Raw genomic sequence first — 17,997 nt, 5'->3', positions numbered from 1 at the left:
AACCTTGAGGAGGATTCCAAGGGGCGGATATGGAGAGGAATGGCATTCCATGCTGGGGTCAGGGACAGCCAAAGCAAAGACACCGAGGTAGGAGAAAGGACTTCACATATAAAGACATTTTGGTGAAAGTGTAGAATGTGTATTCGGCCTGGAAGGACTGGCAGAAGCTCATTTGTGAGGAATTGTGAGTCAAACAAAGGAGTTTGCATTTGATTTTAGAGGGTGGTGCTGAATTTTCTTGAGCCAGGTATCACTGTCAGACCCGTGCTCAAGGAGTCTTATCTTGGTAGATGGATTGGAGGGAGGAGTGACAAGGCAAAGGGAGACCGATTAGGAGGTGATTTAAGAGTCATTTAAGAGAAAGGCGGCGATAGCCCGAAGTAGAATGGGCGGGGGTTGTGGGAGTGGAGAGAAGCGGGACAGATGGGAGAGGGGATGCTGTGGAGGTGAAATTGCCAATACTTGGCAATAGATTGGATGTGGAGTCAGAGGAGAAAAGGCAGAGTCAGGGCTGATGGGGTGCCAAGCCTGGGCAATGAGGAGGATTGTGTTACCCTAAAAAGAAAGAAAGAGAAGAGGAGCGGGTTTAGATGAGAAGACGATGACTTCAGCTGAGTCTGGGTTGCTGGCAGCATGTCTATGTGGAGATGTCCAATGGGAAACTGGTGAAAAGGGAAGGGAGTTAAGGCTGAGAGATTTGGAAGGCATCTCCAGGATCTCTGAATGCATGGAATGAATGATTGCTGAGAGATAGGGGATATAAGAGAGAGAAGGGGGCCCAGGACAGAGTCCATGATGCGAGTGGGGCATATTTGCTTAGGGAGGAGGAAAACTGTGGCCCAGGAAAGGTGACTGAGAAGTCATCAGATGAGACAGAAAGAGAACCAGGAGCAGGAATGAAAAGAATTTATTCAATATTTGCTTAGCACAGTGCTTGGCACATAGGAATTGAGATAGGGACCAGACATTTTCATGTATAAAGATGAAGAAACTCCTTCTGCCAGTCCAGGGTGGCACCTTCCTTCCAACTCTTAGGTTTCTAGAGCACTTAAAGCAAGATCCTTAATTTGGGCCTGAGGAATTTGTTTTTTAAAAATATTTTGACAACTGTATTTCAGCAGAATTAGTTTGCTTTGTGATACCATGAATTGTATATTGAAAAACATTCTTCTGAGAAGGGTATCGTAGGCTTAACCAGATTGCAAAAGGGATCCAAGACATAAAGAAGGTTAAGGAGCCCAGACGTGGAAGTTAACTGACCCGCCGAGGATCACACAACCAGAATGTGTCTGAGGCAGGAACTGAATCTAGATTTTCTTGACTGAACATAAACTAAGTGCTCATCCACTTACCTATCCAACAAGGAGCAGGACAGCTTAGCCCCAGGACTTGTGTTTCAAAGCCCAGTATCTTAACTTCCCCAAGGCTGGTCTCTGGAGATATGGATGGGAGAGGATATCAGGGTGAAGGAGAGAGCTCTCTTATGGAAGTTGTTGAAAGAGTGGATGTTCAGGAAGATGGAGAGGTTGGCAACATTCCCCAGAACCACAGAATGCCCAGAGGCCAGCAGGGATACTGTGTATCTCAACCAAATCTTCCAAGTCAGATAACAGCCCATGAGACTTTGCTGGAAATCCTCTAATGTGAGGGGATACTCCCATGCCCTCCCGAAGCAGCCCATCACACAGCTTTCAGGGAAAGGAAATTTTTCCTTTCAGAGAGTTCAAATCTTCCTCTCATTCTTCCAGGTTCTGCCCTTGGGGCTAGACTGAGCAGGTCAGCCCTTCAGATACCCACAGCCAGCTTCCTCCCCAAATCCTCTTTCCTTCAAGCTAAACATTCCCTGCTCCTTCTCGTGATCATCTCCTGGAGTGATCTTCACCATCCTGCTTGTATCCTCTGAATGCCCTTGGTCTAGTCATTTTCTCTCCTTTAGGGCTCCAGAGGGGATTTGACTAAAGCAGAGGACAGTGGAATTGTCACCTTGCTGGTCCTGGAAAGTGCACCCCTCGTAATATTACATCTAGTATTTCAGCCTGAAATCCATTTCTTTTTTCACCCAGGAACCCTGAGGGTCTACCCCTGCCATTTTTATTTTATTTTTTATTTTTGATTAAACTTTCCATCTCTTGAATAACATGGGTGTATCTCACAAAAAGTGAGAATGTGATAAGGCCTTAGTCTGAAAGGAGAAGTGTCTCAACTTGCATCCTGGGCCATCTGCAGTCGTCCTGATGACTCAGGAGAAGAAAGTGAGGTTAGTGACCTTGCATAGCCCTCCCTCATTGAAATCAAAGTCAACTGCAAGTCATGTCATCATCCTGATGAGAATGAAGATCCTCGAGAATGAAGGACAAACACCACCACCTGATCTTGAGTTTGGGAAGGTTTTTTTAGCCTAGGTATAAGATTTTTTACCTTTATCCTTACTCAGTTTTGTTTTATTAGTTTCTACTCACACTCTCTAGGTTCTGGTCAGACTGTTCCCTGTACCTGATATCCCATCTCCCACCTCTGTGCCTTTGCCTAGGCTGTCTCCCATGCTGGGAATGCTTTCTTTCCTTACCATTCCTTTTCAGAACCTCTAGCACCTTTCAGAGCTCAGCTTGAGTGCCGCCTCTTTCAAGAGGACTTTTCTGAGCCTCCTGATTGTGAGGGCTGCCTCCACCACCATGCATCTCTTTTGCATATATCCTTTTTACTTTATTTGTGAACACGTTGTCTTCTCCTAGTAGAATGTAAGCCTCTTCAGGGCAGGGACTGTCCCATTTTCACCTTTGTGTTCGTACTGCCCACCACACTGCTCAGCACATAGTAGGTCCTTAATAAATGCTCCTTGATTGATTGATTTCAAGCTTACTGCGGTCTTTTTGGGCCCTGCCTGTGTTATCCAATGTGTTGGCCATTCCTCCCAGCTTTGTGTTACCCAGATAATGAATAAAATGTTTAAAGTCCCAGGACTGAAGATAGATCTCTGAGGCACTCCCCTAGAGACCTCTTTTCAAACTGACATCAATTCATCAGTGATGACTCTTTGGGTCTGGACTCTCAAACTGTTCCAACTCCTCTGATCTGTATTATTATTGGACCTCTGCCATGTCTCTATCTTGTTCACAAGAATAGCCTGAAACACTACCCAAAGCAGCAGAGGTCAAGTAGTATGAAGCTTGAGTAAAGGCCATCAGATTTAGCATTTCAGAGGTTATTGGTGACCTTTGAAAGGGTAGCTTCAGGAGAGTGGTGGGGTCAGAAGGTAGACTGCAAGGAGTTATGGGAGTGTGGGTGGTACAGAAAGGAGGGGAGACAGAGACAGAAAAAGAAAGGAGGAGAATAGAGTGAGGGGAGAAAAAGGGGGAGAGAGAGGAGAGGAAGGAGGAAGAGGGAGAGAAGAAAAGAGAGAGGAAGACGGAGAGAGAGAGAAAAAGAGGGATGGAGGAAGAGAGAGAAGGAGAAAGAGGGAGAGAAAATAAGGAAGGGAGAGAGAGGGGGAGAGAGGTGGCGAGAGAGAGGAGGGAGAGACAGACAGAGAAGAGAGGAGGGAAGAAAAGGGAAAGAAAGGGACAGAGAGGAGAGAGAGAGAGAGGAAAAGAAGAGGGAGAGAGGAAGGGAGAAAGAGGGAGGAAGGAAGAGAGGGAGGTAGAGAATAAGGAAGGGAGAGAGAAGAGGAGAGGGGGAAGAGACAGAGAAAGAGAGGAGGGAGGAAAAGGGAGAGAGACAGAAACAGAGACCGAGACAGAGACAGAGAGGAGAGAGGAGAGAGGTGTGATCACTGGAACAGGGTCCTAAAGGTCCTAAAGGTGGTGAGATTAATCTGGACGACAAAAAGGGGCCCCTCTCTCCGTGGTGCTGGAATGCAGGAAGATAATGTATGATGATTTAGAATGGCTTTGAGGTGTTGAAGGGCGCTTCAGATGAATTCGGTTCAATTTGATTAGCAATAATTAAGAGCCTCTTATATGCCAGAACCTGTCCTAGGTACTGACGATGAAAACAAAAACAGAGCAGCCTTTCTCTGGTAAGAGGAGCTCCCTGATATCAGGTGGAAGGTCGTTTGCTGAGATAAAGGGGTCTGGAGTGGAACTGGGGGCTTGAGGGGAGAGGAGGAAGACTGGGACAGTTGATGTTATGGGTGTGATCAGAATCAGTCATGGAGGCACAACAGAAATTGAGGGCCTAGAGGAAGTTTAATATGAATCTGTGATGTGCTAAGGCTGCTTTTTGGTGACTTCCTCCAACAGGGATGAGCAGCTCAAGAGGAGGAAAGGAGAAGAAGGATGGTGGAGGTGAGCCAGGGTCAGGAGTTAAGCAGGCTGTGAGAGGTTGAAGGATGGGACAGGAAGGGATGCAAAGGCAGACAGCATCGTGTGGAACCAGTTAACTTTGGTGGTTGGATTGTGGAAGAAGGAGGCCTAGAGTAGGGTTGATGGACTGGATAATTATGGAGGGATCAGTGGTCTGGGTGTGGTGATGAGGAGAAAGAACAAATTCAGGAGGGAGATATTGGGAGAAGTGGCAGAACATGGGAACTTTAAGCATTTACCATCTTGAAAGGAGCATGTTTGAACAGTTGCTAGATCCCAGATGTGGCCACCCCGTGAGTGGCTGGGATTATTTGTCTCATTATCTGGGTCTCATTATCATCGGAATAGAGAATATTGAAGAACTGGGAGATGGGACTATTGAAAGGTCCATAATATGCATAGGGAAATCAGTAAGGATGAGGCAAGGATTGGGGTAGAGAGGAAGCCTGGGCCCCAGATACTGGAGGAAGATGGGAGAGGTGCAAAAAAGTGCACAGATGGCACCCAGGGTGCTGGGTAGGGTGAAATAAAAATAGAACATGCTTGGAGAATGGTAGTCCCCAACACGTTGTGCCCTGCTTAGATCCCACTGGAGGACTGTGTTTGGTTCTGGGTGTCATGTTTTAGCAAAGACATTAATGAGATGGTGGCAGACCAAGATGGTGACCAAGAAGGGTCTCTGAAGGGTTGTCATTTAGAAAAGACATTAAACTTGTTTTAAATCCTGTTTCCTCATCTGTAATATGGGCTTGGAGTCAGGAAGACTTGAGTTCAAACCTGGCCTCAGACACTTACTAGCTGTGAGACCCTGGGCAAGTCATTTAACCTTGTTTGTCAAATCCTGTGCTCCCAAGGGATGCATTCTTGCCTCCTTCCTGTTGGGTCAGTCTGTTCCTATCTCTCTTCTGTCCTCCTGTTCTTTCCTTCAGCCGACCCACTTTCATCCTTTTCCTGCCCCCCTCCTCTGTCCATCCTCCTGTCCCCTGTCTCTTTCTAATTGTTCCTTCCACATCTCCCCATAGGCTCTGACTCCTTCCCTCTGCCTACTTTACCCGCCCCTCGCTGCCTCCCCAAACAGCCACTGATGTCTCCCCTTCCTTCCCTCTCTCCCTTGGTCTTTCAGGTTCCATCTCGGTCAACAGCAGGAGCACACCCTTTTTGGCCAGCGGGGAGAGTGAGATCCTGGACCTGGAGAGTGAGTTGTACTTGGGGGGCCTCCCCGAAGGGGGGCGTGCAGACCTACCACTGCCCCCTGAGGTGTGGACAGCAGCACTTCGAGCTGGATATGTGGGCTGTGTTCGAGATCTCTTCATTGATGGGCGCAGTCGTGACCTTCGGAGTTTGGCTGAAGCCCAAGGGGCTGTGGGGGTTGCCCCCTTCTGTTCACGAGAAACGCTGAAGCAGTGTGGGACAGCCCCCTGCAGAAATGGGGGGGTCTGCCGAGAAGGCTGGAACCGCTTTGTCTGTGACTGTGTTGGGACAGGCTTCCTGGGCCGGGTTTGTGAGAGAGGTGAGTACAGGTCAGCCTGCCATCCTGGCCCCTCTGCCCCTCACCCCATCCCAACTCTGTGCCCTTCAGAATATCCCCTCTTCCCTGTCCCTGGTCTTTTTCCTCTTCAGTGTCCCTGACACTGTCCCTGGTCTCTCCCACCTGAGAATCCCCAATCTCCTCCCTAGTGTCTACTCCCTTAACACGATCCCCCCAAACAGTCCAATCTCTCTCCTGCTCACATGTCCCACATTCGACTCTTGTTCTGTTTCCTCCTTGGGGTTCACAGTGCCCTGATCTTCCTCTCTATCAGGGTCCACCACCCTGGTCTTGTTCTTTTCCATCTAAATGTCCCCATACCTCATTCCAGTGTCCCCACACTCTCCCATCTCAGTGCTCCCCCTCCTTCATCCCTGTTCTCTCTTCCCCATGGGGTTGCCGACATCACACTTCTCCAGTGTCCTCCATGCCTGGCCTTGCTGTCCCTCAGCCACACTCTGCATATCCTCGTCCCCTCTCTGTCTCCTTCCTTCCCCAGGTTCACCCCCTATAACTGTGCTCACTCTCTCTCTCTGGCAGAGGCCACAGTTCTGAGCTACGATGGCTCCATGTACATGAAGATCATGCTCCCCACGGCCATGCATACCGAGGCCGAGGATGTGTCCTTGCGATTCATGTCCCAGCGTGCCTACGGCCTTATGATGGCCACCACCTCCAAGGAGTCTGCGGACACCCTGCGCCTTGAATTGGATGGGGGACAGATGAAGCTCACCGTCAACCTTGGTAACCCCCGCTCCTGCTCCAGTCATGACCCTGATCCTGACCTTGACCCCATCACACCCCCTTCCTCTGGAGAAGCTGGGAGGGTGCCAAGGGCGGGGGAGGACAGGAGCTGCCCTGTGCAGGCACAGCCAGAGAGAGAAGCAGAATTGGACACAGCCCAGGGGTGATAGCATCGTATGTGCTAACAGCCTCGGAGCTGTGACACTGCGTGTGATGATACCATCTGCCTGTACGTGTCTGAGGCCCAGTGTGTATAGAGCACTGGTAGCATCTGTCCAGAGCTGCTAGTCAGCCCTGCTAGGCTCCTGCGGTGCTTCTATGCCCTGCACCCAGAGCTGGGCATCAAGGTGTTAAGAGGAGCAGAAGGGGACCAGACCTGGTTCTTGTGGGCTATATGTGGCTGATCTCTGCCTCCCATCCTTAGCCAGCCTGTGATCAGGGCCTGAGCCCACCCCAGCTCATGCATGTACAGCAGGTCATGTGTGGACGAGGAGAGAGGAATGTAGGAGATTGATATCCACCCTCAAACCCTCACACACCATGGAAGTCTGCTTGCTCCCGTAGTCATGGCTGCCCTCATTGGCCTCAGGACGTGGAGACAGACCCTAATAACAGCTCCCAGCACTCTTTGACACAGGTCTCAAGATTCTTTAGCTCCATTTTACAGATGTGGAAGTGAAGTCTCAGATAAGTGCAGGGGCTGGCCCAAGGTCACACAGCTGGTCAGAGTCAGAAGTGGGATTCAGACTGAGGTCTTTTCTGACTTCAAGTCCTTAATAAGATTCCACTGTGACTCAGAACTGGGTGAGGGTGGGAGGAGATGGTGGGAGATGAAAATGATAAGAAAAGACCAAGAGAAAGTGCCTTGTCATTGTGGAAGGGCACCAAACAGCAATGGATGAGGGTTCTCCCAGCCTGGCCCAGTCATGGTTCCTCTCTGTGCTTCAGTTTCCTTATCTATTAAGAAAAAAAGGGGAGTTGAGCTCACTGATGTCTCAGGTCCCTTTTGACTCTTAGTCCTCAGCCCCTCCTGAGACAGCTCATGTCCAAGAGCCCCATTCTTTCCTCACCTGCATCCAGTGGGTACCTGGGAGGTTGGGTTGCCCCTTCAGGTCACAGGTGTCCCATTTGTGGAGCGGGTAGTGACTTGGGCCTCAGGAGGAAGGAGACCCAGTGTGTCGTGTCCGGCATGTGATGGAGGATGTGTCACGTGCAAGGGATATATGATACAGACTCCTTTGGACTAATCGGGGACATGTCAGTCAGTCTGCAGGTCAACAAGCACTTATTAAATATCTACTGTATGCTAAGCACTAGGGATACAAAGAAGGGATGAACAGCCCCTGCTCTCAGGAATTTCCCGGTCCAACGGGATACATAACATTCCAACAACTGGGCTAGATAGACTGGAAATAATCAGCAGAGGGAAGGCTCCAGAATGAGACGAGGCCTTCATTGGGAGGCAAGGATCTGGGTTTGAATTCTGACCTGACTCCCTCTTCCTCTGGTGTTCTCAGGCAAGTTCATTCCATTCTCTGGGATTCGGTTTTCTCCTTTATAAAACGAGGGGGTTTTATATCTAAGGTCCCTCCCAGAATCTTCTAGTTATCTAGGTGAGGAATGCTTTTCCTTCCTTCCCCCCCCCCCCCCTCTCCTTTGGGGCATATGAGGCATAAGGAATGGAAGAGCAGCTGAGATGAGGCCTCTGCTCTCTCCCAATGGGAGATCTCCCAGAAAGGTGTGAAGCCAAGGGCTCTGAGGCAGCTGGCTGTGGGCTCCTTCCCAGCTCTCCTCCACTCTCATAGGACTCACTTTCTCCATCAGCCACTCCTGGCCTCCCTGGATACGTTGGCAATTGTATCTAGTGGGAGATCAACCAGCAGCCAGGCTTGTGGATCTAGGCATTGGTTGGGGGAGATGACCAAGCACAGGCCACTCTGCAGACCCCTGTGAGGGAAGGGGGAGCACAACCACTGAGGAAAGGGGATGGGGCATCTAGGGATGAGTGGAGGGATCCATGTTGAGCTTAAAGAAACTGGGCTTGTAGAAGGTGAGTGGAGAGGTGGAGTCTGACCAGGAGAAGTTGTTTGAAAGCAGCCCAGGAGGTGGATCTCCAATCAACCAACGACTCAGTCAAGAAATATTTATCAATCACCTATCAGGTGATGGGCATTTTGCTAAGTTCTGGAGACTTAAAGCTTAGAGAAACCTAATTTTAGTAGATCAGTCAAGAAGCATTTATAAAACACCTACTGTGTGGCAGGTGCTGGCTAAGGTGCTAGGGATATGAAGGCAAAGGTGAAATGGGCTTCTCAAAGAATTTCCATTCTACTTCCCCAACTCCCCACCCCGTTATGGTGCTCCTCTCTCTTCCTTCTCAAGGCCCCACCCACTCAAGACAATTGGGCTACAAAGGAGACCAATGATGTTTGAGGTCTACAGTGACCCCACAGGGCTGACCCTTAACAGGATGCTGCTAAGGCCCCAGGTCTTCCAGAAGTGTTTCTCTCAAAGGCAGAATTTGGAGCTGGAGGACTGGAGGACCGGAGGTCTGGTTGTCCATATAACCTTGGGCCCAGTGCTGGGCCTCAGTTTCCACCTGTGTAAAATAATAACGATCATAGGAAAAGTTTACATTTCTGAATAGGGAGCGAAGGAGGAGGAAGGCTCCTGGCTCAGACACAGGATTTCTTGTGGGGCTGTCAGAAGTTCAGAGTCAGTGGAGCTAGTGACAGCTCTGGCCTGAGACTGTGGCAGGAGTGCTGGGTTTAGAGTCAGGGACCTTGGTGGGGATTCCACTTCTGCCGTATTTTGCCATGGCCTTGGGTGGAGCACTGTCTCTTGTCTGGGCCTCAGTTTCCTCATCTGAAAAATAAGTGGCCTTAACCCATATGATTAGTGATCCTAGGAAGAGACATGCCTACATATTTACTCATTGCACAGCTGACACTGGGCTAGGCACGTTGGGTGACCCGGGGATGTCTCAGACATGAGCACTTTGCCCCTCCATAGGAAGCCCCTCTCATGATGTAGAATCCAGCACTGTTTGGGGATGCTCTAGCCTGTCAGGAGCTAAAGTCCCCATGCGCTGCTGTAGTCTGAGGGAGGGAGAGTTTCATGGAGGAGAAAACTTTGATCACAGCTTTGGAGGACAGATGGGCATCAAGAGGTCTCTTTCTTATGAATCCTTGGGGCTAAGTGTCGGGGAGAATGGGGAAGGCAGAGGGCTGGGATCCAGGGCTGGATTCCCCCAGAGTGAGTGTGCAGGCTGATGGGAAAGTTACTCTACTGGGGAAGAAACAGCTGGAGCCTGAGGACCTGGGAACCCTGCTCTTGTCCCAGGCTGGCTCTCCTACAGGGCACATGTAGCCTGGGTACACTTGGGCACTTCCCTCCTCCCCCAAGATCTGGTCTCCCTTCCCTGACCTCCCCAGGGAAACAAGGAGGATCCAAAGAGTCAGAGCCCCACTATCTGAGACTCTGGTGGCTGGGCCTCGTGTCCCTGGGAAGAAGGAGTTGGAGTCCTTCCTAGGATAAAATTCACACCCTTGTCCGCTTTCCTGTATCTGACTGATCTGTCAGTCCTGCCAATGGGCTCTCCATTCAGTCTGTGACCCCTCTTTCAGGACTTAGATGAATCTGTGATCTCATTACTATGGGCAGAAGTGCAGACTGTGACCCAGTACATTCTGGCCTTATCCTCATTACCTGGTCCTGGCAGATACTTCAGAGGACAGGTGGCTGCTTAGCATGCCTGCCTTTCTGTGACACTTTCCCTTGGTTCCCTTCCTTGGGGGTCCCAGATATCCAGGCTCAGGCTGCAGCCCACAGATGGGGGCCATGCCCAGCCTGAATAGGGGTGCCCTCAAGTACCTGCTGTGGGTGCCCTGAAGGGATGGTGTCTTTTCACTTTTGTTGTGTGGGTGTGGAGATGTCCACTTCTCCCTTTCAGCTGTGTGCTCTCTCTGTCTGCTCCCCACAGGGTGGTCTTCCTTGAGGGCCTGGCTGATCTCCCCAGCCCATCAGATCAGTCCAGGAAACCTTCAGCTCACATATTTCCTTCTCCAGACAAAGGGGGCTTCCTCCCCTCTCCCTTGCCTCTGTTCCTCTTGTAGGAGAGGAAGGCGTCAAAGCTCCTATCCTGGGACCTCCTTTCCCCTCCCTGATGGGTGGCATGCTGCCCTCACTCCCTTTTTATTTTTTGGACCCTTCATCGGTGAAGACTCTGCTGGCCCCGAGAGAGCCCCCGGAGACCTCAACCCAGAGCCTGGCACCCTTTCCCATCCTACCACTTTCTTCCTTCCTGGTCTGTGCTGGCTGATCCCTCTCACTTCCACTTCATGCCTCTTCTCCTTGACCTTCATCCAATTCTCCCCGTCCCCTTGACCCATTTTGTCCAGATCCTTCCCTTCCTCCTGATCTCAACCTTTCCAGCTCCCCCTGGACCCCTTCCTGCTTTTCTTTCTTGGGCCTAATTTCTCTTCCCAACTTTCCTGCTCACTCCTTCCTATGGACCTCTACTTGCCTGCCTGGCTCCTTCTGGACCTTGGCCCTGGCCACTGGGCCTACCTCAGGCTCCCCTCTCTGCTTGGCCTTCCCCAGATCTCCTTTCTCCCCCTACCCCTGACCTGCATCAGTGCCGAGCCATGGGCTGGGGTCCTGGGTGCTCCCCCCCACTCTTCTGCTGCGGTTGACCGAGTCGTGTGGAGCTCAGCTCTATGGCCCGAGCGGCTCTCGACCCCCCAGAGCCACAGGGGAATGATGGGACCCTCCAACCCTGGGAACCTTCTTGAGGTTGGGGAAACACCAGACATGCCTCCTCACCCAACTTAGTCTTGTATGGGAATTGGGCAGGAATGCAAGGCCACTTGGCCCTTGCCTCCAAGGCTGGACTCTTCAAGGGCAAGGGCCATGTTGTACCTAGCTTTACATCCCAGGGCCCTGCTCAGAGGAGTGGCTTGGTAACTGTGGAATTGAGGCCCCTTAAACTTCTTCTGCTCTGAATTAGACAGACAGACATTCCATGGGGGCTGCCTTCAGAACCCAGTGGGTCTGAAAACCTTGGTCCAGGCTCGATGCATTCTGCATGACCCCAAGCACCTCTAGGCAGGGAGTTGAACTAAAAGGAGGGTTCCGAGGCTGGAAGCAAGGCCCTCAGGGGACCTCAGTGCACCTGTCTGTAACACAAATTGGACCATCCATAGCCCTCCTCAGGGAAAAGAGGCAATGTGGCCAAAGTGTCCCCTACCCAGGGAGGCCATCTGGAGCTCAGACTTCCCCCTAATTCCCATTGAAAGCCTGGTGTTCCCCAGGCTGGCCAGGGAAAAAGAAGGTTTCCAGGGAGGGTGAAGGACCAAAACCCTGGGACTCTGGTGAGCCGTGGCCACGGGGTGGGCACCTGGGACGGAGCCCCCAATTTAGCTTAGAGCCTGGGGGTGGGGCAGGACAAGTCACCCCCAGTTCTCTAAGTGGGCATCGCCCATGGCTGGAGGCCCAGGGGGCCCTGACTTCCTCCTGCTTTTCCTCCCATTGAAGTTGGGGAGTCTGCAGGGGGATGTTAGGATCTCCACCTCCTCATGCCCCCACTGTATGACTGGGATTCACAAGGTGCTCCTCTCCCCCAGATGTGGAGGGAGGGCACGGGCCTTCCCTCTGCAGAAGCCTGGTCACCCTGTCACCCCAGCAACCCTGACCCCCAACTCTGAGGGCCTGGAGCCCTTTGGGGGACAGGAGGGTTGAGGGCCTGGCCAAGGATGGGGAGAGGATACCTGGGCACGCATGGTCCCCGGAAAGTGGCCCCGGGGGGACCCCCGCCTGCAGATGCCCCTCCCTGTGAAGGATGTAAAAAAAATTTCTTTTGCCTTTTTGTCTCCCCTCCCCCTCCTCTGCCCGCCCCACGGGCCCCCCAGACTGCCTGCGCGTCGGCTGCGCACCCAGTAAGTGGTTTCCCTCTTCTTCTACTGACGGCAGGGTTGGGGAGCAAAATATTGGGGTTACAGAGCCCCCAAGTGGCCTCTGAAGGGGAGGGAGATGATGGCAGTGGGGGAGGGAATAAGTCTAGGGTGTGTGCATGTGTGTGTGTGTACGTATGTGTATGTGTGGATGTGTGTGCACTCATGTTGGGGTGGGGACCTATCCAAGGGCAAGATTATGGCCCCCAAGAGGAGAACGGGAGCAGAGAAGGGCAGAGCCAGGGTGCTAAAAGGCTCTAGAATCCAAAAAAGACCAACATTCGGTAGGTAGGACATTGAGAAGGTGGGGTGGGACCCGGGGGGGGGGCCTGAGGCTTCAGGTAGGAAGAGGGAGGATGGAGGTGTGGATGGAGCCCCCCTAACCCCTGCCACCATCCTGCGGGGAGCAGGCCAGGCTAGCCAGCTGCAGTTCCAGAGATGACCACAGCGGGGAAGACGAGATGCATGGAGGGAGCCCAGAGAGGTAGACCAAGGACTAAGAACCTTGAGCTGGTGGGCGCTCTGTCCCACCTTCAGGGCCAGCGATGGAGGGCTCTGTGAGGGTGCTGTGAGGCAGGTCCGAGAGAATGAAGGTGTCTGCTGATGTCAGCGGGCAGGGTCAGTGTGTGTCTGAGTGTGTGCCCTCTGCCCCACTCCAGTGGCTGCCCCCCTGGGCATGTCTTTACTGAGGCTCTGTGTGTGTCTCTGTGTGTGTGTGCGTGTGTGTATGTGGGATCTAGAGTCATGTATGTTTTTGTGACTGTCCGGAGAAGCTGTTCTGACACACGTGTGGGGCGCGCCCCTTTCCCCTTCCTGTGCTAAGTGATCCTGGCTGTCCATCAGCCCCAACCACAGGCTTCACAGTGAGGGCTGAGATCCAGAGTATTGGCCAGAGACGCTGTAGATCTGGAAGTGCCTTCTGACTCATCAAAGACCAATTCAATTAAACTCAAGGCTGTTTAACTGCAAAGTGTATTTGATTGTCTGTTAATCCTTTAAATATTGGCCATCTGGGTCTGGTCAAGATGGCAGCCCTAGCTGATTAAATGAAACACACCCCTCCAATCACAGTAGAGAGCAACCTTTGCGTTCATGTGTTCAAGGTTAGGTTCCTATATATCAGCCTAGGGGTGCTGGGATTTGTGCAGCAGGATTCTGTATGCATGTGATGACTTTATAAAGAAAAGCTGGGTTTGTGAAATGTACAATATGGGATGGGATGAAGGGGTGTGTGTATGCATGTGACTGTGTGGGGAGGTTGAGTATGTTTGGGTGTACGTGATGAGGTTTTTGTATGGGTGTATGGAGTGGGGCTATGTGAGTGCTGGATCCAGGAAGTAAAAATCATGTATGTGATGTGTATCAGGAATGTGTGGTGAAGATGTGTCTGGTGTTTGGGGACATGGTGGACTTTTATATGTGAGTTAGAAGTGTGCGATGAGGCTTTGTGTGTGCCCGTGGTGTGTACTAAAGCTGAATGGTAGGCATGCAATGACATTGTGTGTGTGTGTGTGTGTGTGTATATTATATATACACACACACACACATGTGTATGTACCTGTTGGGTATGTATGGTAAGGCTATGTGTGTGTTTAGATTGTGTGGGAATGTGTATGTTGGGTGTACATAGTAAGGCTATGTGTTTGGGGTCTATGTGGGTGCGGATGCTGGTGTGCATGGTGAGACTGGTATCTATAGATTAAGTGTGCATAGTAAGGTGTGTATATATATTAGGTGTACACGGAAAAGCTGAGTGCATGCATGCGTTGGGTGTGTCCTCAAGGCTGTGTGTGTGTGTATGTGTGTTGGGGCTGTGTGCATGCGTGTTGGGTATACATGATGAAACTCTGCATGCACATTAGATGTGTCGGCAAGGCTGTGTGTGTGTGTGTGTGTGTGTGTGTGTGTGTGTGTGTATGTATTGGATCTGTGCCTCACAGTCCTCCACTCACCCCCCTCTCGGTGCCGCAGGTAAAGGCCCTGAGACGCTCTTTGCTGGACACAAACTCAATGACAATGAATGGCACACAGTCCGCGTGGTACGACGTGGCAAGAGTCTGCAGCTGTCCGTGGACAACGTCACCGTGGAGGGTAGGTGGTGGCTCTGATGTTCCATTAGCTCTCCCACCTGCATGGCCCTTTCCCAAATGTCCCACCCCTGGCACTTTTGCTCCAGACCTTGATTTGAGTGATTTGCAAGCATCACCTCCCCTTTCTCCCATAGTCACTTCCTTACCACTTTGGACCTCAGGGCCCATTCTCAATGTCTCTTGGTCTCATGTGGTACAGTGGGCAGGGTGTTAGAACTGGAGCCTGAGGACCCAGGTGCAAATCCCAGCTCTTATTATTACTTATAGCCTGTGTGACCTTGGGTCTCTCTGTGCCTGAGGGTTCTCGTCGGTAAACTGAGGTAAGACGACTTCAGAGGTTCCTTCTAGCTCCACATTTATAGCTTCTGAGTCTGCTCACCTTCCACACAGCCTGAGCACCTGCCTCTTCCCAACTCTGGGATGTTGGTGATCTCCTGGATTGAACAGATGAAGTGGGAGCACCATGCCAAGAGCTGGTGTGAAATGTTGAAAGTGTGAGGTTTGGAGCCAGAGAATCGGATTCAAAGCCTGACTCTTCTACTTAAAAGCTTTGGGGGAAGGAGGGCATCCCCCTTCTTTGTGCCTCAGTTTCCCACTCTATAAGACGAGGATGGTTGGGCTAGGTCAGGGGTTCTTAACCTGGAGCCCTTGAATTTGTATTTCAATATAATTGATTTCCTTCATCATCCTAAATATTTTATTTTATGCATTTAAAAACCTGATCTTGAGAAGGGACCCAGAGGCTTCTCCAGGCTTGTGGGCAGCCTTTCCCATGCTGGGACCTTCCCTTAACCAAATACTCCCTTCCTCTACTCTGTGTCCCCGGAGCAGGGCAGATGGCCGGTGCCCACACGAGGCTGGAATTCCATAACATCGAGACAGGCATTATGACCGAGCGGCGTTTCATCTCTGTGGTGCCCTCCAACTTCATCGGGCACCTCAGTGGGCTGCTGTTCAATGGGCAGCCCTACATGGACCAATGCAAAGATGGTGACATCACCTACTGTGAGCTCAACGCCCGCTTTGGCCTGCGGGCCATCGTGGCCGACCCTGTCACTTTTAAGAGTCGAGCTAGCTACCTGGCACTGGCCACGCTCCAAGCCTACGCCTCCATGCATCTCTTTTTTCAATTCAAGACCACGGCTCCCGACGGGCTTCTCCTCTTCAACTCGGGCAACGGCAATGACTTTATTGTTATTGAGCTGGTCAAGGGGTGAGTAGATTGATCACCCCCCACCCTATCTATTCCCTCCAGATCCCTGGCCCTCTGCCTTGATCTCCATGGGAGTGCCTTCTGCCTCAGTTGGGCTCCCTTCTGGTGGCACAGAGACATGGCATGGATGCCAGGCTGGATGCCCACTGACCCAGCTGCCCAGTCCATTGCTTATAGATCTGCCTCCTCTTTTCCTCCAGTGAGCTCTCTGTACCTAAGATGAAACCCAGGGTTCCCCCAAACTATGGGCTCACATGGATCAGGTCTAGTCTGAGGACTGCCCTGAAAGAATCGGTTTCTTTGATTCATTACACCACCCTTCCTCACTTATAAACTGTAAGTAAATCTCCAAAATAAAGCTTAAGTATAGCTCATATCCAAGTTTCCCCAACTCTAACAGGATTCCCAGCTCCCATACAAGCACTTAAGATAACAGTGCAGGTGAGCTGGACAGCTTTTCTTTTCTCCTCATAAAAATTCAGAAGATACAAAGGATTCAATCAGATACCAACACTGTCCAAAACCCTCTGGGGCTTTGTAGGAGAAGGGCTGGAAGCCACCCTATGAGCACAGATAGACTGCCCACATTCACTCTCAGTTTTATTCACCTCAGCATTTACTAAATGCCCAGTGTCTATTAGGCACAATGCTAGGAACTCTGGGGACGCAAAAGCAAAAATCGGTCTCCTTGCTCTCCTTTTCAGCTCGCATTTCAATTTGACACTCATTTATTAGGTGCCAAACTCTGTGCCAGGTCTTCTGTTGGGTGCTGGGTAAAATAAGATGCAAGTACCACCCTTAAGGAGCTTAGAATCTAAAGGCCTGCATTCAGGAAGAGTCCCATGCCTCCTGGGAGAGTCGGGGAAAGCTTCCTGGCTAAGCCCTTTACTCTAAGGGATGGAGACAGTAGGGAAGGATCCTATTTCCAAGCATGGAGGATCAGGTGAGGGAAGGTGTGGAGACCAAGAGGGCAGGATGAGAACTGGGTTTCTTGGACCATGGAGAGTAGTATTAGACACCAGGGCAGAAAGAGAGAGAGGAGCCAGGTGTTTTCTTGCATTGATGATTTCTGGAGTCTTCTACAACACTCCCTCTATAACTTGGGATCCATCCTTCCTCATGGAAGTCTTCAGACTTTCATGAATTAGAGCACCTGGAGCTTGGGGAGTGATGGGTCTCCTGTCCTCCCCAGCCAGCCCCCTGCTACCAGCATTAGTTAAGCACTTGGTTAGTGCCCGATTCTTGCTCCCATGTCCCTCACCCTGGTGCCAAGGGCTGTTAATAACTCAGTAGGAAATCCCCAAAGTGCTGTGCTCCTAGGTCCCCTGCCCACAGCTTTCTTCCCTACTTACCCCACCACAGCAGGCCTTTCCATCCAGTGGTTGGGTGTTCAGAAATGGAAGTGAGGGGAAAGAGTGGGAATGTAGAGAAGGGAGGTATCAAAAGATTAGGTTTGAACCCTGCCCCTGTTCCTTGAGAGACCTTGGCAACTTCCCTCTCTGGACTGTGGCTCCCTCTTCTGTAAAAGATGAGAGGCCGGATGTTTTTGATCGCCATCTCAGCTCAGTGAATATCCTGGCTCCACCCCTTCCCTTGGGATGTCACTTGCTCCTTCTTCTCTAATGGATTAGGTATCAGATGCTGCAACATCCTAGGTCCTGGTCCTGGTCCTGGTCCTAGAGTCACGTGGCTAGCTCCGTCTCCCCTGTTGGCTAGCTCCTCTTCCCAGATTGCCCTATTTTGCTGAATGTTCCACAGCTTTCTCCTTCTTTGTAGCTCTTCCGGGGCTTTAAGCAGTACCCTCCCCCATAACCTCCTGTAGCTTTCCTGAGTTGAAGGCTCTTCCCCTTCCAGGTCCCTGCTCTGGGACTCAGTAACCAATCCTCTGGGGTTCTTTCTCCCAGGAGAGTTCCTTTTGCCTGGGATAGGAGATCCATCCCTAACACTTCTGTTTCCTGGGATAAATGACTTGTTAAGGGTCCTTGTTGTTTCGGTTTGCTGTCTTCTCCCCACCGATGACACTCCATTGAGAGATCCTTCCATTATCTCTCCTCATCCTTACTAGCTGAAGGTCCACTTCTCCATTCCTTGACTGCCTGTAGCTTTTGTCCTTTCCCTATTGTTGACCCTGCCTTCCCATCTTCCCTACATCCCTCTTGGGTTTCTGACC

The 17,997-nt window shown here is 51.2% G+C and overlaps 1 protein-coding gene across 17 annotated transcripts in view; it reads left to right on the top strand.

Annotated features, from left to right (window-relative positions):
• The window catches only part of NRXN2 (neurexin 2), a 170,456-nt gene that overhangs the window by 71,244 nt on the left and 81,215 nt on the right, over positions 1-17,997 (top strand). For 9 of the 17 annotated variants that reach the window (XM_072638996.1, XM_072638994.1, XM_072638993.1 and 6 more), the window contains 5 exons: positions 5,425-5,811; positions 6,370-6,573; positions 12,483-12,511; positions 14,489-14,615; positions 15,446-15,827. In XM_072638996.1, coding sequence (XP_072495097.1) covers positions 5,425-5,811; positions 6,370-6,573; positions 12,483-12,511; positions 14,489-14,615; positions 15,446-15,827 — 1,129 coding nt within the window. The remainder of the gene's footprint in view (positions 1-5,424; positions 5,812-6,369; positions 6,574-12,482; positions 12,512-14,488; positions 14,616-15,445; positions 15,828-17,997) is intronic. The other 8 variants (XM_072638997.1, XM_072638987.1, XM_072638990.1 and 5 more) reach the window with 2 other exon arrangements.

This window comes from Notamacropus eugenii, chromosome 2, assembly GCF_028372415.1.
Source record: "Notamacropus eugenii isolate mMacEug1 chromosome 2, mMacEug1.pri_v2, whole genome shotgun sequence".
Taxonomy (NCBI): domain Eukaryota; kingdom Metazoa; phylum Chordata; class Mammalia; order Diprotodontia; family Macropodidae; genus Notamacropus; species Notamacropus eugenii.
The sequence above is the reverse complement of the archived record's forward strand: the minus strand, read 5'-3'. Positions and strand labels throughout refer to the sequence as shown.